Here is a 21,820-nt window from a genome sequence, read left to right on the forward strand (position 1 = left end):
TTAGAAGAGGATCCTCTTCTTCTTACAGGTGATCGGCGGGCAGAACTATGGATCGGAGCACCATCGCTTCGTACTGGGCCGTGACTTAAATGGGCCTGGCCCATAAGCAGGTCGATACATCGCTGAACTAAATTCGAAGAAAATTGGCAAAAATAGCCAATAAAATAACTCCATTTTTATCAATACTCTAATTTTGCGAAGGGTATATTTGGAATTATACTCTAATTTTGTGTTAAATTTAAATTAATGTATTTTATTCGTTTAAATTTTATTCTCCCTTACAATTCAAATCATTATTTAAAATTATTATTTATCTTAATTACGTTTTTAATGGCGTATTTTCTTAGTTTTTGTGTTAAATTTAATTATACCTCTCATTACTATTTCATGGATTTTATTATTGGTAATTCATTTTTAAAAAAAAATTCAATTTTTTGGAGTTAATACTATACCAAAATTAAAATTCAAAAATTTTTAAAATGCCCTCAAATTCTTTTAAATTAAGCTCAATTCAAATAGAATTTTTAAATTAAGCTCAATTCAAATATTGTTCGCGTAATTCTTTTGAAGAAGCTATATCAAGAAACCAAATGTATACTTTCAATCAAGAAGTCAGATGTTCTCGAGAACGGGCTACACGTAACTCATAAAAAGCAAGCTGAGCTCAATTCGTTTAAGCATATATACTTGTTCAAAACTCTCCCGAGAACCGAAAAAGGTAGGGGGGGTGTAGGGCTATTGATCAACCATTGAAATCATTTCCACTACATAGCCTTTCTTTATCATAAATGATAGAACCACTTTTCCTCAACATTCAGCTTTATCAAACACAACTCATTTCCCTTTTGCCTTTTTTTTTGTGGTAAGCTTTAAGCCATGTTCTTGCTCTCTCTAGTACATCAATAATGAGGCTAAAGGGTTTTCAGAAGAGCAAGGGGAAGAGTAAATAGTATACATTCTACCAGTGGATGGGAGTCCAATTACAAGAAGAACAGTTATGTCAGAATTCATATTCTACTAAACCCAAAACAGGAACAAAAAACAAACAAAAATTACAAGTCCTGATAAAAAATAAAAAAAAAAACAAGCCAGTACCAGATCACTCACTGCTTTAGCTTTTAATTCTAGTAGTAGTGTGTGATGTGATGATTACCTTTTCTTCGTTTTCGGGTTTTCGTCTTTTTTTCTTTGTTTTACTTCCACAGCTTGATGAACTTGTCGTGGCTGGCTGAAGCGACCAGACCCGATGCTGTAGACCCTGCTAACGAAGATATTAAACCTTCATGAGCTGATACGAACATTGTCTTGTTCTCGGTCGTGTTCCAAAGCTCTAATGACTGCAGCAAAAAAATGGAGGTGAGAGGGGAATAATTGATTCATCCTTTGAAGCTTAATCAACAAGATTGGACTTGCCTGGTAACATCCAATGACCAGTAAACTAGATTGGATGGGATGAAAAACACACGAGTGGAACTTATTGCCGCTACAGCTCAAGTCGTGAATGGATTCGCCCTCGTTGCCCGAAGCAAGTGTCCATACTCGAACCGAATCCTCGCTAACAGATGCCAGGAACTCTCCAGAAGGATCCCAACAAAGAGAATTAACCGTTTTGGTGTGTCCCTATACTTAGAACCACATATTTCATCCAAAAAGGTAAGTTGATGCACATGAAATTTCAGAAACATAACTATGCAACAAATTGGCACTGAAAAAGCATAATGAGATGAGCTGTGACTCCAACAACATGGTCGGTCAAAGGTATATGTCTAAACTAATTGAGCTATATCGACTACTTAAATGAGCGGTTAAAAACCAAGAATAGGTGGAACAACTTCAAATATAAACAGACCTGAAACGAATGCAGACGAGCTTGTGTCTCAACATCAAAAATTGAAACGATATTATCTACAGCTGCAGCGAAGTATCTCCCGAGCCGAGGTTGAAATCTCAACTGGCCAGTGCCACCCTAATTTACACAAGCAATTTAGAAACTATGTACTAGAGCCGATATGCAAATAATTACCGATTTTTCAGCATCGACCAACAAAGAGCATGGAGAAAAGGATTAGTTACTTATAATAAACCAAGATACCTTGAATACTGCTGCACAGCTGCCATTAGTGATATTCCAGTATCGAATCTCACCGTCACCGTCACACGAGCAAATAAAGTCGTCCTTCTTTGGATGGAAGTCCAAAGACATAACAGATGCAGAATGTCCCGTAAAAGTACGTAGGGAATAACAATGCTGCAGGTCGAATTATAAAAATGTATGGTAAGCTTTATCCGTTCTTCATACGCTAATACTTGTGAACGNGCTGCAGGTCGAATTATAAAAATGTATGGTAAGCTTTATCCGTACTTGTGAATGTTATCTAGGTTATTTGAATGATGCAAGACCAATAATTAAGGAATAAAGACTCGAGAGAAAGACAGATAGATGATCACTAACATTGTCGGGATCCCAAACCCTGACTGTTCGATCGAACGATGATGTTGCAAGACGGGGCATGCTAGGACTAAAACGAACATCAGTGATCATGGAAAGATGTTCTTCAAGTGAAGTTTTCGGTTTTAAATTTTCTGTGTACCACAACACGGCCTGCAGAACCATCATAATAAACCCGTCAAATACGACACATGGATTGACCAATGCTGCAACCAATAACAGGATCTTTGAAATCTTACATGCAATATTTTAACCATAACACTCTTGATATACAGTACAGGTCATCGTCATTGGGTTCTCACCTTTTTATCATGGCCACCACTAGCAAGCAGTTTTCCATCCGATGAAAAGTGGCAAGCGGAAACTTTGCTCGTGCTTGCTCGAACAGAATTCACCTCCGTAAACGTGAATCCTGAAGGTTAAATTCACTCCTTAAAGATAAAATACAAAAAAGCAGACCAATCTCAAAAACAATGTTCAATTATCTAGAGGTTAATTATCCATTTTTTATTCGTTCAAATCGCCGATTAAGATATGTTAAGCCAAGAGACAAAGTCCAGAGATGTACGCATGGTGCGGTGCCACAAAGCATCTAACAGGGTCTTCTCGAAGTGCTTGTACAACTACTATATCACTCGGGGCAGATAAAATACTAGTCACTCTCAAATATTCATTTACTTACTGGCAATTGCAAAGAAACAAGCAGAAGAATAAGAAGAAAGCAAGGTATAGCATTTACGCCACCTTTTCCACCATCCATACAGCGCCCTACAGGATCTCGAGGGTCCGTATCATCATGGGATAAAAAAGAGTCGACGTTGTCATCAAGAGACCCATCCTCCACAAAGCGTTCCATATCAGCCTGCAATTCAATTTCTTTATCATCCCACTGCCAAAATGGAATGCCAATGAGCAAGTGCAAAAGGAATTGTTTATAATTCCTTTGATACAAACAACTACCAAGCTCCACCTACCAACTGATTCGAGGGGGATGTAAAAGTGCCAGTGCCGTCGCTGCTGAACATCATCAAAGGTTTAGATGAACTACCACTGTGAGGCAAAGCAGGCATTGAGATTGCATCTCCAGGTGTGTGAGTTGAGGGAGTTGAAGGAGCAGAACTTGGGGATGGACCCGCTGTATTCGCTGTTCCTGAGCTATTTGCTGGACCTGAAGACGACAATGGCTGCTTCCTTTTTCTCCCAGGCTGATTTTTTGAAACCTGTAAATGAAATGTCGAAAAAAAAAATTAAACCCAAATTAAGACGGAAAATATTAACATATACTTCATGGATGTATAATAGACAACTGACGCCAATCGTACCATATGACCTGTTATCAAATTCACAAAAAGGGAATTATCAAAATGCCAGCCTAAACATCCTCTTTGTCATATTACTAGCAAGTATCATCAGTTGAACGAGCGAACGGAGAATATAACTAAACAGAACAGATACACACAGACGAACACGTAACATTAATATTTGAAATTACAAGAGGCACTCACTATCATGCTAGAGACAACCTGTTAACATTCAAAATGTATCGTAGAAAGATACAGATGATTTAGCAACAGTAAATTGACTGATCAATGATCAATATTCACTACCAAACCTGATCATTTCCACGAAATGAGTTTGTCATGCTACCATCCATGGTGACGCTGCCAGCACCCCCGATTTTTTCTTGCTGGTGCATATTGTGGTTTGAACTTTGTGATTGTTGATTTGAAAGAGAATGCTGCTNTTTTTCTTGCTGGTGCATATTGTGGTTTGAACTTTGTGATTGCTGATTTGAAAGAGAATGCTGCTGTTGTTGTTGTTGGCTGCTATTCTGTTGCTGCTGTTGTTGCTGCTGCAATTGAGCCATTTTAATCTAAGGAAAACAAGACATGCTTAGAAAACTGGACCACGAAGTCTATAATGTGCGCTAAAACAAAAACTGAAACCGTCCGTAAAAAAGTAATTGGCAGAGTAAATTAACACCTTAATCATCATGTCATTGTTGTCTCCACGGGGCAGGAGAGGACTGCCAGCTTGGAGAGGAGATCCAACATTTGGAACAACATCACCAACAGAATTTGGAAGTCCATCTTTCGTCATTCGACTATTCAAAAGCATTCTCAATCTTCTACCATCATCGTTAACAGAAGGTGACGTTAAATTCTGTTGTGCGAGCATAAGTTGTTGTTGGTGTTGCGGTGTCAACATCTGAAGCTGAGGAAAAGGTTGAGGAGCCTGTATGAAAGGTTTTGGTTGCTGAAGGATCCCAGAACGTAGCTGCTCGAGTCCCTGTAAAAGAAAAAGGGGAAAACGAATGAGAAACCCCATCAACTTGGAATCCATACATTTTACACATTACTGTATTAAAAACATACAGTGAGGGGCCATCCCTTTAAGGTCAAATTATTGCCACCATGATTTGATCCTGAAAGATATTTTCATTAAAAATGTAAGATGATTTGACGATTGAGTGATTAAGACACAGGTTTCAAGGATTCCAATCACAATGTATTAACACGGTAAGTCCTCGAAATATCAAAAATTTGACAGTACCAGGAATACCCATCAGTGATCCCTCAGCTCTAGGATTCAAAACTGGGTTGATCTCATTCTTTATATCCTGCATTTACAAAGTTTTCAAGAAAACGGGAAACAATATAGCATATAATGAACTTAATAGAAGTACCGTACCGGTGTGGAACCTGGCAATTGTTGGCTCCTCGATTGAACTTGAGGAGACATTCCCCCAGCTGTACCATGTAACACTTGCCTGTAATTAAAATTTAGAACTCGTGAGCATCACGATAGCACACAGGCATCCAATGCAACGGTTAGTGACATCCAACATGCAACTCTTAGGAATTTCTACAGATTCTCATCATGCAACAATATTAATACCTAAGTTACTTCCTCCCATGAAACTAAATATAATTATGTAAAATATCCCATCAAATGTAAATCAAACTCATCAATAATCAGTAAGAAAGTCTTTATATGTGCATGGTCGTTGTTTTCGTTTTACGTGAATGCAGTGATAATGAAAGAAATATCTACGAGGAAAGCACCCTGACGACTGGCTGGTTGCTGCAGCTGACTTCAGAATCGAAGAATGATTTGGATCTAACAGCTGCCCAACATTTTCCCCATACCTTTGCTGTAAGATTTACAGAGGAAGAACAATAAGAAAATGTAACAAAACCTTTTTCTTGCCAAAAAAATCTAGCCAGTATACCTACTTTCATAGCCGCGTNACAGAGGAAGAACAATAAGAAAATGTAACAAAACCTTTTTCTTGCCAAAAATCTAGCCAGTATACCTACTTTCATAGCCGCATCATCGAGTGAATCCCTCTGAAGGGGCAGTTTTAATCTGTCCTCATACATTTTTGTGGCCAATGCATTCACAGAACCGGGATTTTGGCGCATAAGAGGATCATTTCCAACAAAACCATTTGAAGTACCATTTAAGAGTTGGGCTCCATCTCTCCGCTGCTGTTGCTGTTGCTGAGTCTGTTGTTGTTGCTGCTGTGGCTGCTGTTGCTGTTGATGCTGTTGCTGTTGTTGTTGCTGCTGCTGCTGCTGCTGCTGCTGCTGTTGGGCATGTCTCTGCATCAGTAGCATCTGCATGTGTTGCGGTTGCTGTTGTTGTGGCTGTGTTTGCTGCTGCTGCTGCTGCTGTTGATGTTGCTGATGTTGCTGTTGCTCTCTAGCTTTTATTAATTGTGTCTAGAAAGTTCATACACTGTAAGTATCTTTTGCAGATGAATTTGTCTACACGAGGGAATATTTCAATGGTTTTTATGGTATCAAATAATATATGTGCACTGAAACAGTGACTCTCTTTTCAAGAAGGGATTGTTCTCATCCATATATGTTACATTTCAATCAAAAACTTCGAAGAAGACACCGGGTTTGACCAATATAGACTTAAGTCAACGACGAACACATTCAACTCCAAAACGGTAACAAAAGAAAAGAAATCAATAGCTTAGAACAGCAATCTTATAACAAACCTCAATATAAGATGCAGCAACATCAGAGTGTTTCTCATTGGTTCTAGCAATGAATATATCCCAGAAAACCGACCACCATTCGAAAAGAAAGCCTCCAGGCGCATCGATCGCTGTAACCCACAACTCGAAAATCAATATCAACATCAACAAATGGTACAATACCACTCCATATTGAACCAAACAGATGAAAAAAAAACATCCAAAAACACTCACCCACAGGCTCCGAAGACACTTTTCCCTCTGCTTGGAAAGCCTGAGCAGTAGCCTTCATATCTCTTTTTACCAAATAATCGTGAATATACACATCTAACCTGTTACATAGCCATGCGCCGAGAACAACAACAAGAACAAAATTCCAAGTTAAAGGGTAATTGAAAATTCATATCCATTAACAAGATATGAACACTGAGGCATAAGAAATTAACAGACAAGTCATGGGGTAAATTGAAATCAAGTGATTAAGAGAAAACATGAACCCTAACCTAAATCCTCCAAAACGAAGTAATCCCAATGCCAAAGAGTGGCGCGTAAAATTTCAAGAAAACAAATCGAAAATCGAAATTTATAATGCTATAAAGAAGCAACAAAATCAAAATTACAGAAACCCCAATACGAAATCAACAAAGAGGAGAGAAGAAACTCATTGAAGTAACAATAAAATGGGAATATGAAGCAAAACACACAACGAACTTACATTTTATCAGCTTCCCAGTTGGTTTGAGACATCTTTTTCGAATCCAAACAGTGGCAGAGTGATGGATAAAATCAAATAAACTGATAGACTCTTGAACAAACAAGCTTCTGCAGCTCTAAATGAGCTTTTCTCGGCCAAAATCACCAAACCCAGAAGCGAAAAATCAAAACCCTTTTCGCCAAAACCATAGAAGAATCCAGAAAAAAGGAAGAAATTAGCAAGAACTGCAGAAGGGAGAGAATCTACGCAATAGAATAGAAGCAGAGCCTCTGATTCCAGCAATGAAAGTATAGAGAATGTAAGGCCGTATTAATATTAATTTTATTATTATTATTACATCTACCATTTTTTTTTTTTTTTTNTTTTTTTTTTTTTTTTTTTTTTTTTTTTTTTTTTTTTTTTTTTTTTTTTTTTTTTTTTTTTTTTTTTTTACATTTATATAAAATAATTTTTTATTTCAAGGAAGGATCGAAATAGATACCTGCAATCCAAAAACGTATTTTTGTTCCCAAGCTTTCTGCTTTTATTTCCAGAGAGCTGAAAATTTATTTTCCTCATATCCGTGGGCCTTCGACAAAATGAGACTATATCGTAATAATGCCTTTTATCCTACGAAATGACGATTATACCCCTCGTGAAAAAATCAATTTTTTCAGTATATCCCGAGGATTTTAGGTACAGAACAAAAAGGGTCATTTCGTACTTTCGCTCTGCCTTGATCTGCTCATGGCTTTTCAATATGGGGTTTGAACTTTACTGTAATTACAGAAACGCCCAATGATATTCTTTTCTTAATTGTAAAACCGCCTCGTGTATTGTTTTAAATTAATATTTGGTTCCCATGCGTTGCCTCGTGGTAGACGGTTTCAGGACTGCTTGTTGGTCTGACTCTGACCATGGTTAAGAAATTTCAGAATACCTAATTTGACCCTGTCTTTAATTTTCAAGTCTTTTCTTTTTTTTTTCTTTTTTTCTTTTTTCCTTTTTATGCTTAAATATATTTTGTGTCTTTTAAATGTTTTTCAACCAAATTTCAACTTTTAATTTATTATATTTATTTTTGGATGTCATGTCTTTTTCTGGTAAATTTTACTAGGTAAGTTTATTATTTAACCAATTTTTGTGGAGCTTTTCGGTAATTTATTATAAAATTGTTATATAATTCCTTATTTTAAAAAATATATATTATATTATTTATAAATTATTGTATGAGCTAGATGATAATGGTGAGCTTCAATATTCTTCAATTTGAATATAGTTTAATTTATATAAGACAGTCATGTTTTTAAACAATAAATTTTTTTTTCTTTTAACAAGATTGAGAATAAACTCTAGCACCGAGTAGCTTAATTTTCTATTCTTGAACGGTATCGACGTTTATTGTATACTTTGTCATTACCCAATATAGAATCACTCAAAATAAAATACATTTAACCCGTGAGTTTCCATGATTGAGTCATCGAGATAGAACGTGCACCTTGTTGATATAGGTAGTGTCTAGTGTCTTTAATCCTTTTAAGTTTTTCTTAATTATCCTATTTTTAGGATCGCTCTCATTCGGATGTGGTATTGGTTCATTCATGGACCTTCCAGTACTCGGGTGTCACAAATTTTGTAGCTATCCCTTATGTTGTCAAGGGTCGGAATCCAACATCTATGCCTTTTGACATGCTAGGATGTTAGGAACAATATACCTTCTCGTGATTTTACTTCTGATTTCACAAATATAACGATTATTAAATATTAAAACCTGATATAATAATGGTATTGGGAGTGTTGGAAAATAAATATAATTTTTTAATAATTTATGAATAAAAAAATGTGGTCAACGAGTGTACGATTAATAATTAAAGAATAAGAAGATATTCTTGGATATTAGATCATATTAGTGCAAAATGTAACACAAAATATCTTAATAAAAATAATGAATAATGACATGAGAACAAAATATAAACTATATAATAAAAAAATGTTGGAAAAAATAAGACAAGATAACGAGAGAATATAATAAATTATATTATTTTTATGGTTTTAAAAAATATAATAAAATTAAAATAAGAAAAAGGGAAAGTGAGAAAAATGTAATTAATGTTCTCGTAGGTAAAAAAAAAAAAATAATAATAAAATAAAATAAAATATGAGCATGCATTATTCCATTATTTTTCACGCTCAATTTTCCATTTGCCACGTGCTCTATTCTTATTAGATAATTATTTTACCCTAAAATTAGTAGAGATATACCTGAGTTAGGTTAAGGGTTAGGTTCGGAAAATCTTTTAACCAGTCCGAGATTTCGAATTGATTGAGTTTGTGACCCAAACAACCTGAATAGAGTTCACAAGGCAATCTAATCCGAAAAACCCTCTATTTCTGCGTTTTGTTGAGTTGTTCGATTTTTTTAAATAAAAAAAGCATATTTATCTACCATACGTATTATATTAATAACTAAAATATTGAAAGCTACATTCACAACTCACAGTGCATCACTAAAATTGGTTACCAGCATTAAATATTATTGATTTTCATAATAATCTTAAAAATAAGATAGGGTAGAGTTGGATTTAAACTCTATTTTCGAGTTTATTGGGTTGACCCAACTAAAAATATTTAACACGAATCGACCCAATTTTTTTAATTTACTAAAAGTTCACCCCAATCCAACCATTACGATTTGGGTTAGATAGTCCAGACTAGTCAGATTTACCGATCATATGAACATCCCTAAAAACTAAAGGTGTCCATAGGTTGAATTTAGTTAGATTAAGACATTTTTAAAACCTAATATAAGTTAAGATTATAACAATATTTGAATATTAGGTATAATATATGAAATTGAAAGTTTAGAACTAATACAAACGTAACAAATTTATTTTTTTCGGTAGATTTTAAATACTTAAAATTAGAACATTATCGACCGTTGAGATGGTTAATGTTTCCTAACTCATAATTGATGAATTCATTGGCTATTGAATACGACACGAATTGCATTTATTTATCCACAAAATTGGTACAACATAAACGAGCTGAAATAGACGTATAAGGTAAAATAAATTTAAAAACACATATTCATAATTAAAGTCATAGCTCAAATTGAACTAGTTAAGCATGATTTTTAACAGATTATTTAAATTAATGAAAATTATTTTTATATAATTTTTTTGTCCGCAAAAAGAGATAACTAACAAACTCATTTATTGAATTTTGATGAATGAGTTGGATAAAATTTAAAGTATTGGGCCGGCCCATTAAAATTGGACTAAAACGGAGTGGGCCCATTAAAATGGATCCGTAATGGCTCGGCCCATTCATTCGCTCAGTTTTTACCGGACACGAACCTGGTTTTTCCATTTTTTTAAAAATTATTTTGAATTAGACTCAATTTTAAATAATTTTGAAGATATAAAATGTAGTGTTCGTTTTTGGATTAGTCAAACACTCAAATTCAGGCCAAAAGTCAAACGAGCCGGTGAGACGAGAGTTCGAGAAAGGAAGCCTCTGCCCGATCTCCACACTCGAGACTAACTGAAATAAGGAAATAAAAATCATCGTGTACTACGAGAGAGGAAGATAGTAAAAGAAGAGATTTTAGCTAATAATATTTTTGACTCATGCAACTAATATAGTATAGTAGAGATTTTTAGCTTCAAAGTTGAGATAGTCGTGTGCTCAAAGTCTATCTAGATCAACCAGTTGAAACTACAACTAGTATAAAAATGTGAACGTTGCATCTACACGACTACTTTCGAGATAATTAATAATATACAAAATGAATCAATGAAGTTGCTCGATACAGATTGACCGTTACATCATCGATCGAATAATAATCATAATAATAATAATAATAATAATAATAATTTGTTAAAAATGAAAATAATAATAATTAATAAGAGTAAAATTGAGAGGTGGTATATTAATTTGCATGGGGGATGGCATGCATGCAGGTGAGCTCCAGTGATTGATGAGTACAAATGCATGCCATGTCATGCCAACTTATATATATATATATGGTTTATTGCGCTCCCCGAGGCCACTCTCTCTTATGGCGCGTGAATTCCACTCGCCTACTTGTAACAACTGCGCGTAGGAACCACGTGCGAAGGGGAGAGATGGGAACAGATGAGATGGAAGAATGGTAAGAAGAAGACTGAAATAATAATAATAATAATAAAACCTGTCTCTGTGTCTATCTGCCAAGAAATAATATTTGTATTTATGTAAAAATAAAATAAAAATAAAAAATAAAAGGGAAGGGGAAGGGGAAGGGTGACGTAAGCATGGAAGGCTGTGATAGGGATGGGGGTGTTTTGGGATAGTGTGTTTGTTTCAACTCGCGTATTGGAGCTGAGCTTAGCTCATAGGTTGTCTTATGGCGGCAGAGAGCCACAGAGATTAGCTCACAACAACTCCATCACTCTTTCCTTTTGTTTCCAACCCTCCAAAATTCTTAAGACCTAAAATGGTGGGTCGGTGATTTAAGTACAGACTAGAACCTAAATAACGTCGATGACATTCTACATTGATTAGAGAGAGTAACGAGTGTCACCAAGAATGATAGGCCTCGAAATAAGTGGATTGTGAGATCGCACATCGGTTAGAGATGAGAATTAAGCATTTTTTATAAGGGTGTGGAAACTTGTTCTTACAAGACGCGTTTTAAAAACATTGAGGGGTCCCGAAAGGAAAAATCCAAAAAAAAACTAACAGTGGTTTTGGGCTGAAATCCGAAAAAAAAAAATTCAAATAATATGATATCTGCTAGCAGTGAGACTTGAACTATTACAACATCACACTAATACAGTAGTGACTTGAATAGTATAGGTTAGAGTATTATTATTATTTTTATCCTCAATCAAAATTTACTATTTTAGGTGCTCAAAATAGGATATTTACATAAATAACTAAAATCTGAGGACGTGTTTGAAAATAGTTACATTCTATTTGACAATTTCCCCTTTCAAAATTCATTGATAACAAGGCATTAAACGCCCCGTTCAAAATTGATGTATTTACAAATCAACCCCAAAATGGTCTCGTTCCAAAATTACTTCATTTTCGTTCAAATTCTTTAACGAATATTACGTACGAAGATTTATTCTTGTCATCCTCATTCCACCCCGCCCGCCATTGCTCGGCAATGTCGTCGGCAATTTTCATGGCATCCGACGAGGTTCCGAGCAGCCCTCTCTTAGTAAACCCGACCGTGTATAACCCCTTCTCGCCTTTCCACCCGTTTGGAAATGGGGTTTTCGGCATCCCGTCTTTCGTGAAAAAATCGCACCCATGCTGCAAATCATAATCCTTAGACACATCCATTAAACTAAACCCTAAACTCTAAATCCATTACTCAAAAACACCCGTTGTCCAAATCGAAACAATATGAACTTTACGAGCAATAAATTATATTATATCGGATACCTTGAGCCAACTTGGCACATTGCTTCGGTACCCGGTTGCTAAGATTATCGAATCAAACTCCTTCTCTTGTCCATCCATGAACTTCGCTCCATTTCTTGTTATCTCCTTAATCCCTTCCATTATCTTCATCCAAAAAAAAAAATGATTATATCACAAAGTCTTTAATTAATTAACCAACTAACTGATATAAATTTACCTTGATCTTCCCTGATCTTATATACGACAGGGCTCCAACGTCGAGAACCGGGGTCTTTCCCGTAGCGTTTTTGAGCTCGATCGGACCGGTTTTCGGTCGTCGGAGACCCAATTGATTGGTATTGCCTAGAGTCAAATTGGCAGCTAAAAGAAGAATCTTATCCACCAATTTTAGAGGTAGCCATTTCATAAGCCCCATCGCTATTCCAAACGTCGAGAATCCGAACATTTCTTGCGGTAATACATGAACCTAGACGACGAATAAATGATTAATTTACCCTAGGTTAAAACTAAATTTACCGTGATTGAAGAAAAAACTTACCGTGTTTCTAACAACCATATGGGGGATGGCATTTTGTCTGCAGAGATCCAAACTAACTTCCATACCGGAATTCCCACAACCAACGACCAAAACCCTCTGGTTTTTAAATTCCGAACCGGACTTATACATACTAGTATGAACCACGGTTCGAGTAAACCGCTCAATCCCCAGAATCTCAGGAATAACCGGCTCTGCATTTTCACCGGTAGCGACGATGAGCCAGCGCGAAATGTACTGAGTATCTTGAGTGGAGACTCTCCAAAACCGGGAAACAGAGTCGAATTCAGCGGCGAGAACGGTCTGATTGAACCGGGGTTGAATGGAGAAATGGGAAGCGTAGGATTCCATGTATGAAATGAACTGATCTTTGGAAGGGTATTTTGGGAAGTTTTGAGGGAAACCCATGAGAGGAAGCTCGCAAAAATGCTTGGGGAGATGAAGTTTGAGGCGATCGTAGGTCCGGTAGTGCCAAAGGGAAGCGATGCAATCGGATTTCTCGAGAATGAGCGAAGGGATTCGATTGTGGGAAAGGGAAGCAGCGGCGGCTAATCCTGATGGGCCAGCGCCGACAATTATGGGGCCATGGATCCATAGGCATTTGGGTTCTTGTGGTTGATCGTGTTCTTGGTGTTTGCAAGAACCCATCAAGGTGGCTCTGTTTTTTGTGGGTTGCTCTGTTTTGGTCTTTGGGGGTTTTACTCTGTTTTTCTGTGCGAGATTTGAAGGAGTGTGGAGTATAAATGGATGAAGAGAGAGAAAGCAAGAGAGGGGCTTTAATGGAGGCGTGAAGGTGAAGGAAAGGGATTTGGTTCAGTTTTCCTCCAGGCTCTTTCTACTTAGCGTCTCTGCTGCAGGGATATATACTTATTTATTTATTTAGTAAATAAGTAGATATATAAAAATGGGGTAGGGACGATGTTGTTCGGGATGGAGAATGTAATCTACGACTCTAACCCTATTTACTTTACGGAGAGAAATCTATCCCCTCCACCTTCGTTTTCTATAAGTTAAAAGAACGACTCTAAATGTGTTCGTATGAGCTATCTTTATTTTAAAGAATCCCGACTTATGAAATTGTAAATAAAACTTTATATAATGAACATATTTACTCATGTCTATCCCGTCACATTTGAAAATTGAAACCATTTGTTTGACATGGAAATGAAAGCACTAATTAACCCTAAATCCCACTAATACAAAGATTAAGCGAAATCTGGAATGTTCGAGATATTAAAGAACTTTCCTTTTCGCAGACCTATTTCCATAGCCTCCTTGATTTCCAAGCTCTCTTCTTCTTTTTTTCAATTCATTGTTGGGTAAGTTTTCACCCTCATTCGACAGAGATGGAGAGTTTATATATTGTTCGGGTTGCAAAGTTAATAATTAGATTAAGATCGACCTTTCTTTAAATTTTTCTCTCAATTCTTTTTTTGTTGAATTTTTGTCGATCATCCTACTTTTAATAAATAAAGATTTACCGATCACGTATGCAAAATAATATTGCACAAAGTCAGCGACAGAGCCAAAAAAGAAAGCGAAGTAACAGTTACCTACTCATTAGCTTAATTATATATATATAGCCTCCCGTTTATCATAAATTACAGAGATAGAACATACAATTTTGTCATTCGTTTAAGAAAATTATTCATCTCACATCATAACGACTCTCGAAAGAATTTGAATTATGAACAAATATACTACTATCTTAGGTTGAGCTATCATCTACATAATTAAGAACCTCAAAATGATAAGTAATTAATCTAGGAAGAAGTTTTGGAATGGATCATCTTGATGATCAAGATCAAAAGTAAAGAAAACTCGTGATTCGAATCACTTCACAAGATAGTTTGATCAAGACTACTTGAATGACTCTAGCATGCAAATCTAAACACAAGAAATATAAAAGACTTACGAAACATAAGAAACAACTTGCGTTTTGGTTTTTTTTTTTTATTCTACGCTAATTTTCCAACCTCGAGAAGTCCCCTATTTTGGAATCATTAGGGATTTGGATTTGTACAATTAAGTGATGCAAAAACCAAAGTTTTATACGAAACCCAATTTCCACAAAAACACAAAAAATTGACCTTAGTTGCAAATTTTTGAGGTCATGTCTCGAGATTTATAGATCATCTTCTTCCCAAAATCTTTCTAATTTATTTAATCTTTCTAGCCTCGACAAGAATCCGGAGCGCTCCCAAGAGGTGGATTATGAGATCTCACATTAATTGGAGAAAGAAACGAAACATTCCATACAATGGTGTCAAAAACTTTATCTAATAGACGTCATTTAAAACCTTAAAAGAAAAAACTTAAAAGAGGACAATATCGACTTGTTACAATTAGATTGAATAATTTCGACGAGTCGTGGAAAATGGAAGTTTGTTTATAAACTTATTACAAAAATACGATTTGGACATAATTCTTCTTAATTTTCCCCCTTTCTTTTTTAAATCTTCCAAAAAAAACAATAAATAAATCTAATAAAAATAATATTAAAAACAATTTTGTATGAAACGAATTAGCGAGGGTAAACGGTGGAGGTTGACGTCACGTGACCAAAGTCAACCGTCACAGTTGCCCAATCAGACAACCACGTGACGGTAAGGTGGGTCCACTGAGCCACTTCCAGCCAACAAAATCTCTGTACGTGGTCCCCACCTGCTCTGGTGAACGAGCGTAATGACCAAAACAACCCTGACATCCCTTCCTTTTTGAATTGACACGTTTACAACGAAGCGAACCGACCCTCAGTTTTTTTTTACAATTTTTTTTTTTTTTTTTTTGTTAAATTTTTTTCGATCATCCTACTTTTAATAAATAAAGATTTACAGATCACGTATGCAAAATAATATTGCACAAAGTCAGCTACAGAGCCAAAAAAGAAAGTGAAGTCACAGTTACCTACTCATTAGCTTAAATTTTATATATATATATATATAGCCTCCCGTTTATCATAAATTACACAGATAGAACATACAATTTTGTCATTCTTTTAAGAAAACTATTCATCTCACATCATAACGACTCTCGAAAGAATTTGAATTATGAACAAATATACTACTATCTTAGGTTGAGCTATCATCTACATAATTAAGAACCTCAAAATGATAAGTAATTAATCTAAGAAGAAGTTTTGGAACAGACCACCCTGATGATCAAGATTAAAAGTAAAGAAAACTCGTGATTCAAATTATTTTACAAGATAGTTAGTTTGATAAAGATTGCTTGAATGACTCTAGCAGGCAAATCTAAACACAAGAAATATAAAAGAACAAGTTTATGACTTACGAAACATAAGAAACAACTTGCGTTTTGGTTTTTTTTTTTTTTTTTTTTTTTNACCTCGAGAAGTCCCCTATTTTGGAATCATTAGGGATTTGGATTTGTACAATTAAGTGATGCAAAAACCAAAGTTTTATACGAAACCCAATTTCCATAAAAACACAAACATGTCTCGAGATTTATAGGTCATCTTCTTCCCAAAATCTTTCTAATTTAAATCATTTTATTTAATCTTTTCAACCTCGACAAGAATCCGGAGCGCTCACAGGAGGTGGATTATGAGATCTCACATTAATTGAAGAAAGAAACGAAACATTCTATACAATTGTGTCAAAATCTTTCTCTAATAGACACGATTTAAAACATTAAAAGAAAAAACTTAAAGAGGACAAAATGTACCATAAGTGACTTGTTACAATTAGATTGGATAATTTCGACGAGTCGTGGAAGTTTGTTTATAAACTTATTACAAAAATACCATTTGGACATAATTCTTCTTAATTTTCCCCATTTCTTTTTTTTAATCTTCCAAAAAAACAATAAATAAATCTAATAAAAATAATATTAAAAACAATTTTGTATGAAACGAATTAGCGAGGGTAAACGGTGGAGGTTGACGTCACGTGACTAAAGTCAACCGTCACAGTTGCCCAATCAGACAACCACGTGACGGTAAGGTGGGTCCACTGAGCCACTTCCAGCCAACAAAATCTCTGTACGTGGTCCCCACCTGCTCTGGTGAACGAGCGTAATGACCAAAACAACCCTGACATCCCTTCCTTTTTGAATTGACACGTTTACAACGAAGCGAACCGACCCTCAGTTTTTTTTTGTAAGAGGATTAGTGCAATTCGATTTGATAGGGAAGGGTATTATCGTCATTAAGTCCTCCACCACGTGTCACCCGCTTAACTCAAGGTTCCTTTTTGTAGAAATATTTTGACTGCAGTTTAAGTGGATCCTTATCCTTGAATCCAGGCCGTCCAGTGTTCCATCAATCACGCATACTTCAATGTCAATCGAACGGTCAGGGTTCCATCACTAGAACTTTTAAATATTTAAATAATACAAAATAAATTAACATTTGGGCCCAATAAAGCCCAAATCAGAGGCCCAGAATATGGAATTTTAACTATATCGGTCAAAAAGAGAATAAAAAAGAGGAGAATTTTATTTATCTTTTTAATTTTTAATTTTTTAATTTTTAAAATTTTAAAGGATTCCTAACCAATGGAAATGTCATCCATCTATCACCTTTGTGGTGGAAGATTTTATTTGGTTTCCTCAAAATGGGAATATAAATAGAAAAAAAGACCTCCGCAAACTTGGAAAAGGATTTACAAATATTTCACTTCAATCATTTGCATTTGTGTGATGCAAAAACCATCCCGTCCCATTATTTGATAGATCGAATAATTTTTTTTCCTCCCGACACGGAAGACCGAAAGTTATCGAATCATCATCATGATATAGAAAGAATATACTTTTTAAAAATTTGTCGATCGTCCTCAACCTAAGAAACAAGTCAACTGATAATAATATATGTTATCGGATAAGAAGTCTAAGCTTCAAATCTCGTCATCTCACTCGTGGTTGAACGTTTTAGTTATAATTTTTTTTTTCTTAAAGAAAGTGACTCGCTTGAATTCATGCAACCCATCAACCATCTCTCGTGTTCCACTCGTTCTCAGCCGTTCATAAAGAAAAAGACTTTAAGCTTGGTTTTTGAATGGACGAAAAGTTATAGATGAAACTGAAGCACGTGAAGCTAAACCTAGCATTGTTCAACTAAATCAAGCTTGGGAATACTAAAATGAGCATGAACGTTAAGTCAACGCATGGCTAGTACGTCTACAGTTTGGTTTGATGAAATTATTGTATTGTACAACTAACATGTATTTGTGGTTGCTTATTATGTGTTATGTGATAATGATATAACCGTGTATGTGTATATTTGATGCATCATTCTTCTATACAATGACTCTCAAGATACCATGAACTGAAATATGTTAGAAATGTTATGATTAGGTACGTTAGCTTCGTAGATAATGTATGTCATGATAACATGGTAATATTGTATGCTTGCATGAATTACTTCTCCTCCTATATTTATACTAATGCGTACTTATGAGATAAATTTCATGTCCAATTTCTTTATGTGGTTCGATTGTGTGAGAGCGTAAGCCTACGTGTAGGCCTTGGGTTCACGAAAATTGGGCATTCGCCTAGTGGGCCCATGTCCATATATAGGGAAGTACCATGCATTTAAACCACCGNGCCATCGTTCTCCATTTCCATTCCTGCCCAATTCCACACAGATGTTTAAATTTAATCCCTGATTTTGTAAATTCGAAAGCAGATCGATTTCTTCAATTACAGAACCAAAATGAATGATCGGAGTCTGGTAAGTAATTACCGTGGAAGGAGTTGATTGGTGGTGGGTGTGGTGGACTTTGGGAGCAGCCGCGGCGGCGGGTTGAGGTTGTTCAGGCAACAAGTGGTGGTGGACATAGCCATTTTCTTTTGATGAATTTGTCTGTTGGAGTGTTTATGGAACTGTGGAATTTGGGAGAGAAGGAGATGGGAAATGGAGAAGTTAAAAAGAAGAAGAGGTTGTTGGTCAGCTCACGGTAGTTGAGAAATGAGAACGACGGNAAGTGGTTCATAGTGATCATTTTTTAGAGGGGACATTTTTTTTTTCTCTCTTTTATATTTATATTGTCCATAATAATTATTTATGCAATTATTATCTAATCGTGATTTGAATGATTAGAGTATTTCAACGGCCGGCCCATTACTGATCTAACTATATGGGCCTTTAGCCCAATACGGCCCAATTATGATTGGTTCAGTTCAAAAGCTGGTTGAGGGCCCATTTCAAACTAGATAAAGCCAGTAACATGGGCTTAGCCCATATATACACTAGCCCTTTCCTGGCCCAACTTATTTGTATATTCTGGGCCCCTTAAATGTTAAATTGACATTTTTGACCTTTTCTTTTATACGTCTTTATAAATGTATGGTTGGTCGTGTTTAATAAATTTCTAATTTTACATTTAATATGTAATTAAACCTTCTAAATAAGTGATTACCATAATTTTCAACTAATCGTTCTCTTAATTCTTTGAGTGAGCGGCGGGTTTGACATTTTTTTGTTGAGTCAATCGGACCAATTAAAAAATAGAGTTATAATCCAAATATATTTATAAGATTAAGTCAGGTGAGGGTTGACATTTTTTTGTTGAGTCAACTAGACCAACTAACAAATAGGGTTATAAGTCAGTTGAAGGTTCGACATTTTTTTTGTTGTCTCAACCTAGCCAACTAAAAAATAGGGTTATAATCCAAATATATTTATAAGATTATTATGAAAATTAAGAATATTTAAGTTTATTGTAATATTGTAAAATGGTATTGAAGAATTGGTATTTAGGGATTTGGTAATTACATAGAGAAGCAGCGAGTAGAGAGGGAAGATGGATGTATGGTTCGGAGTTGAGGCGCTGTGCGAGGAAGGGCGGCGGGTTCCCATCTCCGGCGGGCGGCCGGCCTTGGGAGATTCTCCGGCACGATGGTTTCGAGGGAATTGAGCCGCCACTGTGGGCACATTCTTTCTTCGCTCCATTTTCTGGAATCAACAAAATTGACATCTCCCATTTCTACGCCGCCACTTTCTCCGACCATTTGCAGAGCCATTGCCACTCCGACCACCCCCAAAACGCACCGCTTTTGCCATCGTTCTCCATTTCCATTCCTGCCCAATTCCACACAGATGTTTAAATTTAATCCCTGATTTTGTAAATTCGAAAGCAGATCGATTTCTTCAATTACAGAACCAAAATGAATGATCGGAGTCTGGTAAGTAATTACCGTGGAAGGAGTTGATTGGTGGTGGGTGTGGTGGACTTTGGGAGCAGCCGCGGCGGCGGGTTGAGGTTGTTCAGGCAACAAGTGGTGGTGGACATAGCCATTTTCTTTTGATGAATTTGTCTGTTGGAGTGTTTATGGAACTGTGGAATTTGGGAGAGAAGGAGATGGGAAATGGAGAAGTTAAAAAGAAGAAGAGGTTGTTGGTCAGCTCACGGTAGTTGAGAAATGAGAACGACGGCAAGGGAAGTCCAGCAAGTTTGGAACAGCCACCGTTGTGACACGGTTAATTAAGAAGAATATTGAGTTTATAAGGAAGGAATACTATCTCTACTAGTATGAGAGTTTTTTTTAGAGATACCAATAGTCAAGCCACGAGAGTTTATGCTCAAAGTGGACAATATCATATCATTGTAGAGGTTCGTGATTCCTTGTATGGTATCATAGTCACACTCTTAACTCGACCATGTTAATAGAATCCTCAAATGTCGAATAAAGAAGTTGTGAGTCTCGAAAGTGTAGTCAAAAGTGACTCAAGTGGTATTGATATGAGGTCTTTTGGAGAAACTAGGAGCAAAGTCACGAGAGTTTATGCTTAAGTGAATAATATAATACCATTGTCGAGGTTTGTGATTTATAATATTAGAGACGAGACCTAGATAGTAATTCTCATCCAACTCAGTTTAAGTAACGGAGATTTTATTTATTTATTTATTATTTATTATTATTTTTGGTGAGGATGTAAAACTAATATTGATATTGAATAATTTGGCATGGGGTGGAGGTGGGGGAGGGTTGCTTGCCGTCTTGGAAGACTTATGCAGACGCGTGCAGGGAAGGCTTTTAGTTTGGAGTAGGACACAACGGTCATGGTCTCCCATTGCTTCATTCCGCCCAACGCCCAAAAGATATTTATCCATGTCCATATATCTCTTACACGCTTATGAACATTTTCTTCATTAAATCGTGGAAATTATATATAAATATATATTATCCAAACCTAGCTCGATAGATAAAACATTAATTATCATCTTGTAATTTTAACATCAATGTTAAACCATTAACAACTTCGAGAAAGTGATTAGTTTAATGTATTCCTGCCACTTCAAGGTAGCCTCCATTTTAGCAAAGCTAAAACTTCTCACCACCAAAGTCGATGAAACTACCATAACTTTGTCACCTTCAACGACATTGGCACTTGGATCTTCCTCACACTTGTTGTTGTTGGTAACGACATCAAAGGCTAGAGAGAACAAAAAATTCATTTCTTTATAGGGTCTTATTTTTTAGAGATGGATGAAACAAAAACTTAACCGAGAGTATACCGTTTTTCAAGTTTGAAGTTTAAAGGGATGAAATTGAAAATTAAAAAAACTAAAACTAATACAATCTATCAAATTTAAGGTAGACGACGAGCGCAACTGATGGTGAACCATGAAAAAAAAAGTGTACCTTAGTATTGTGATTCTCATTTGATTTATAATGAAGATGTGTACATAATGCAATGACCTTTCTCTGAATGATCTAAATACATCTCTATTCTCTGTTTCCCTTTTGAACATGAACACTAGACCTTCATTG

The 21,820-nt window shown here is 35.8% G+C and overlaps 3 protein-coding genes across 6 annotated transcripts; all 3 read right to left on the reverse strand.

The window, feature by feature from the left end:
• Positions 1-919: 919 nt before the first annotated feature.
• LOC111805531 (transcriptional corepressor LEUNIG-like) lies at positions 920-7,729 on the reverse strand. Of its 4 annotated transcripts, none has more exons than XR_002816678.1 (19): positions 7,156-7,446; positions 6,675-6,772; positions 6,462-6,571; positions 5,770-6,174; positions 5,515-5,603; positions 5,141-5,219; positions 5,003-5,069; positions 4,825-4,874; positions 4,433-4,738; positions 4,241-4,322; positions 4,062-4,174; positions 3,424-3,669; positions 3,194-3,338; positions 2,752-2,861; positions 2,453-2,602; positions 2,093-2,248; positions 1,850-1,966; positions 1,414-1,625; positions 920-1,337 (listed from the first exon to the last, which is right to left on the reverse strand). XR_002816678.1 is itself a non-coding variant. In XM_023690638.1 (19 exons), exons 2-19 carry the CDS (start codon positions 7,185-7,187, stop codon positions 1,194-1,196), a joined length of 2,772 nt encoding a protein of 923 aa, XP_023546406.1. In that variant the 5' UTR covers positions 7,188-7,326; positions 7,637-7,729; the 3' UTR covers positions 920-1,193. The 4 variants fall into 4 exon arrangements, 3 of the variants coding, with proteins under 3 accessions (XP_023546406.1, XP_023546409.1, XP_023546407.1); XM_023690638.1 differs by adding an exon at positions 7,637-7,729 and having other exon boundaries at positions 1,414-1,620; positions 4,062-4,322; positions 7,156-7,326; XM_023690641.1 differs by having other exon boundaries at positions 1,414-1,620.
• Positions 7,730-12,115: 4,386 nt separating this feature from the next.
• On the reverse strand, positions 12,116-13,888 carry LOC111805920 (probable indole-3-pyruvate monooxygenase YUCCA4). The gene is made up of 4 exons (XM_023691214.1): positions 13,088-13,888; positions 12,767-13,015; positions 12,571-12,693; positions 12,116-12,438 (listed from the first exon to the last, which is right to left on the reverse strand). The coding sequence occupies exons 1-4, from the start codon at positions 13,730-13,732 to the stop codon at positions 12,202-12,204; spliced, it is 1,254 nt and encodes a 417-aa protein (XP_023546982.1). The 5' UTR covers positions 13,733-13,888; the 3' UTR covers positions 12,116-12,201.
• A 5,886-nt stretch (positions 13,889-19,774) lies between these two features.
• LOC111806106 lies at positions 19,775-20,536 on the reverse strand. The gene is made up of 2 exons (XM_023691464.1): positions 20,243-20,536; positions 19,775-20,126 (listed from the first exon to the last, which is right to left on the reverse strand). Exons 1-2 carry the CDS (start codon positions 20,341-20,343, stop codon positions 19,817-19,819), a joined length of 411 nt encoding a protein of 136 aa, XP_023547232.1. The 5' UTR covers positions 20,344-20,536; the 3' UTR covers positions 19,775-19,816.
• Between the last annotated feature and the right edge of the window lie 1,284 nt (positions 20,537-21,820).

Source organism: Cucurbita pepo, chromosome LG11, assembly GCF_002806865.2.
Source record: "Cucurbita pepo subsp. pepo cultivar mu-cu-16 chromosome LG11, ASM280686v2, whole genome shotgun sequence".
NCBI classification, from domain to species: Eukaryota; Viridiplantae; Streptophyta; class Magnoliopsida; order Cucurbitales; family Cucurbitaceae; genus Cucurbita; species Cucurbita pepo.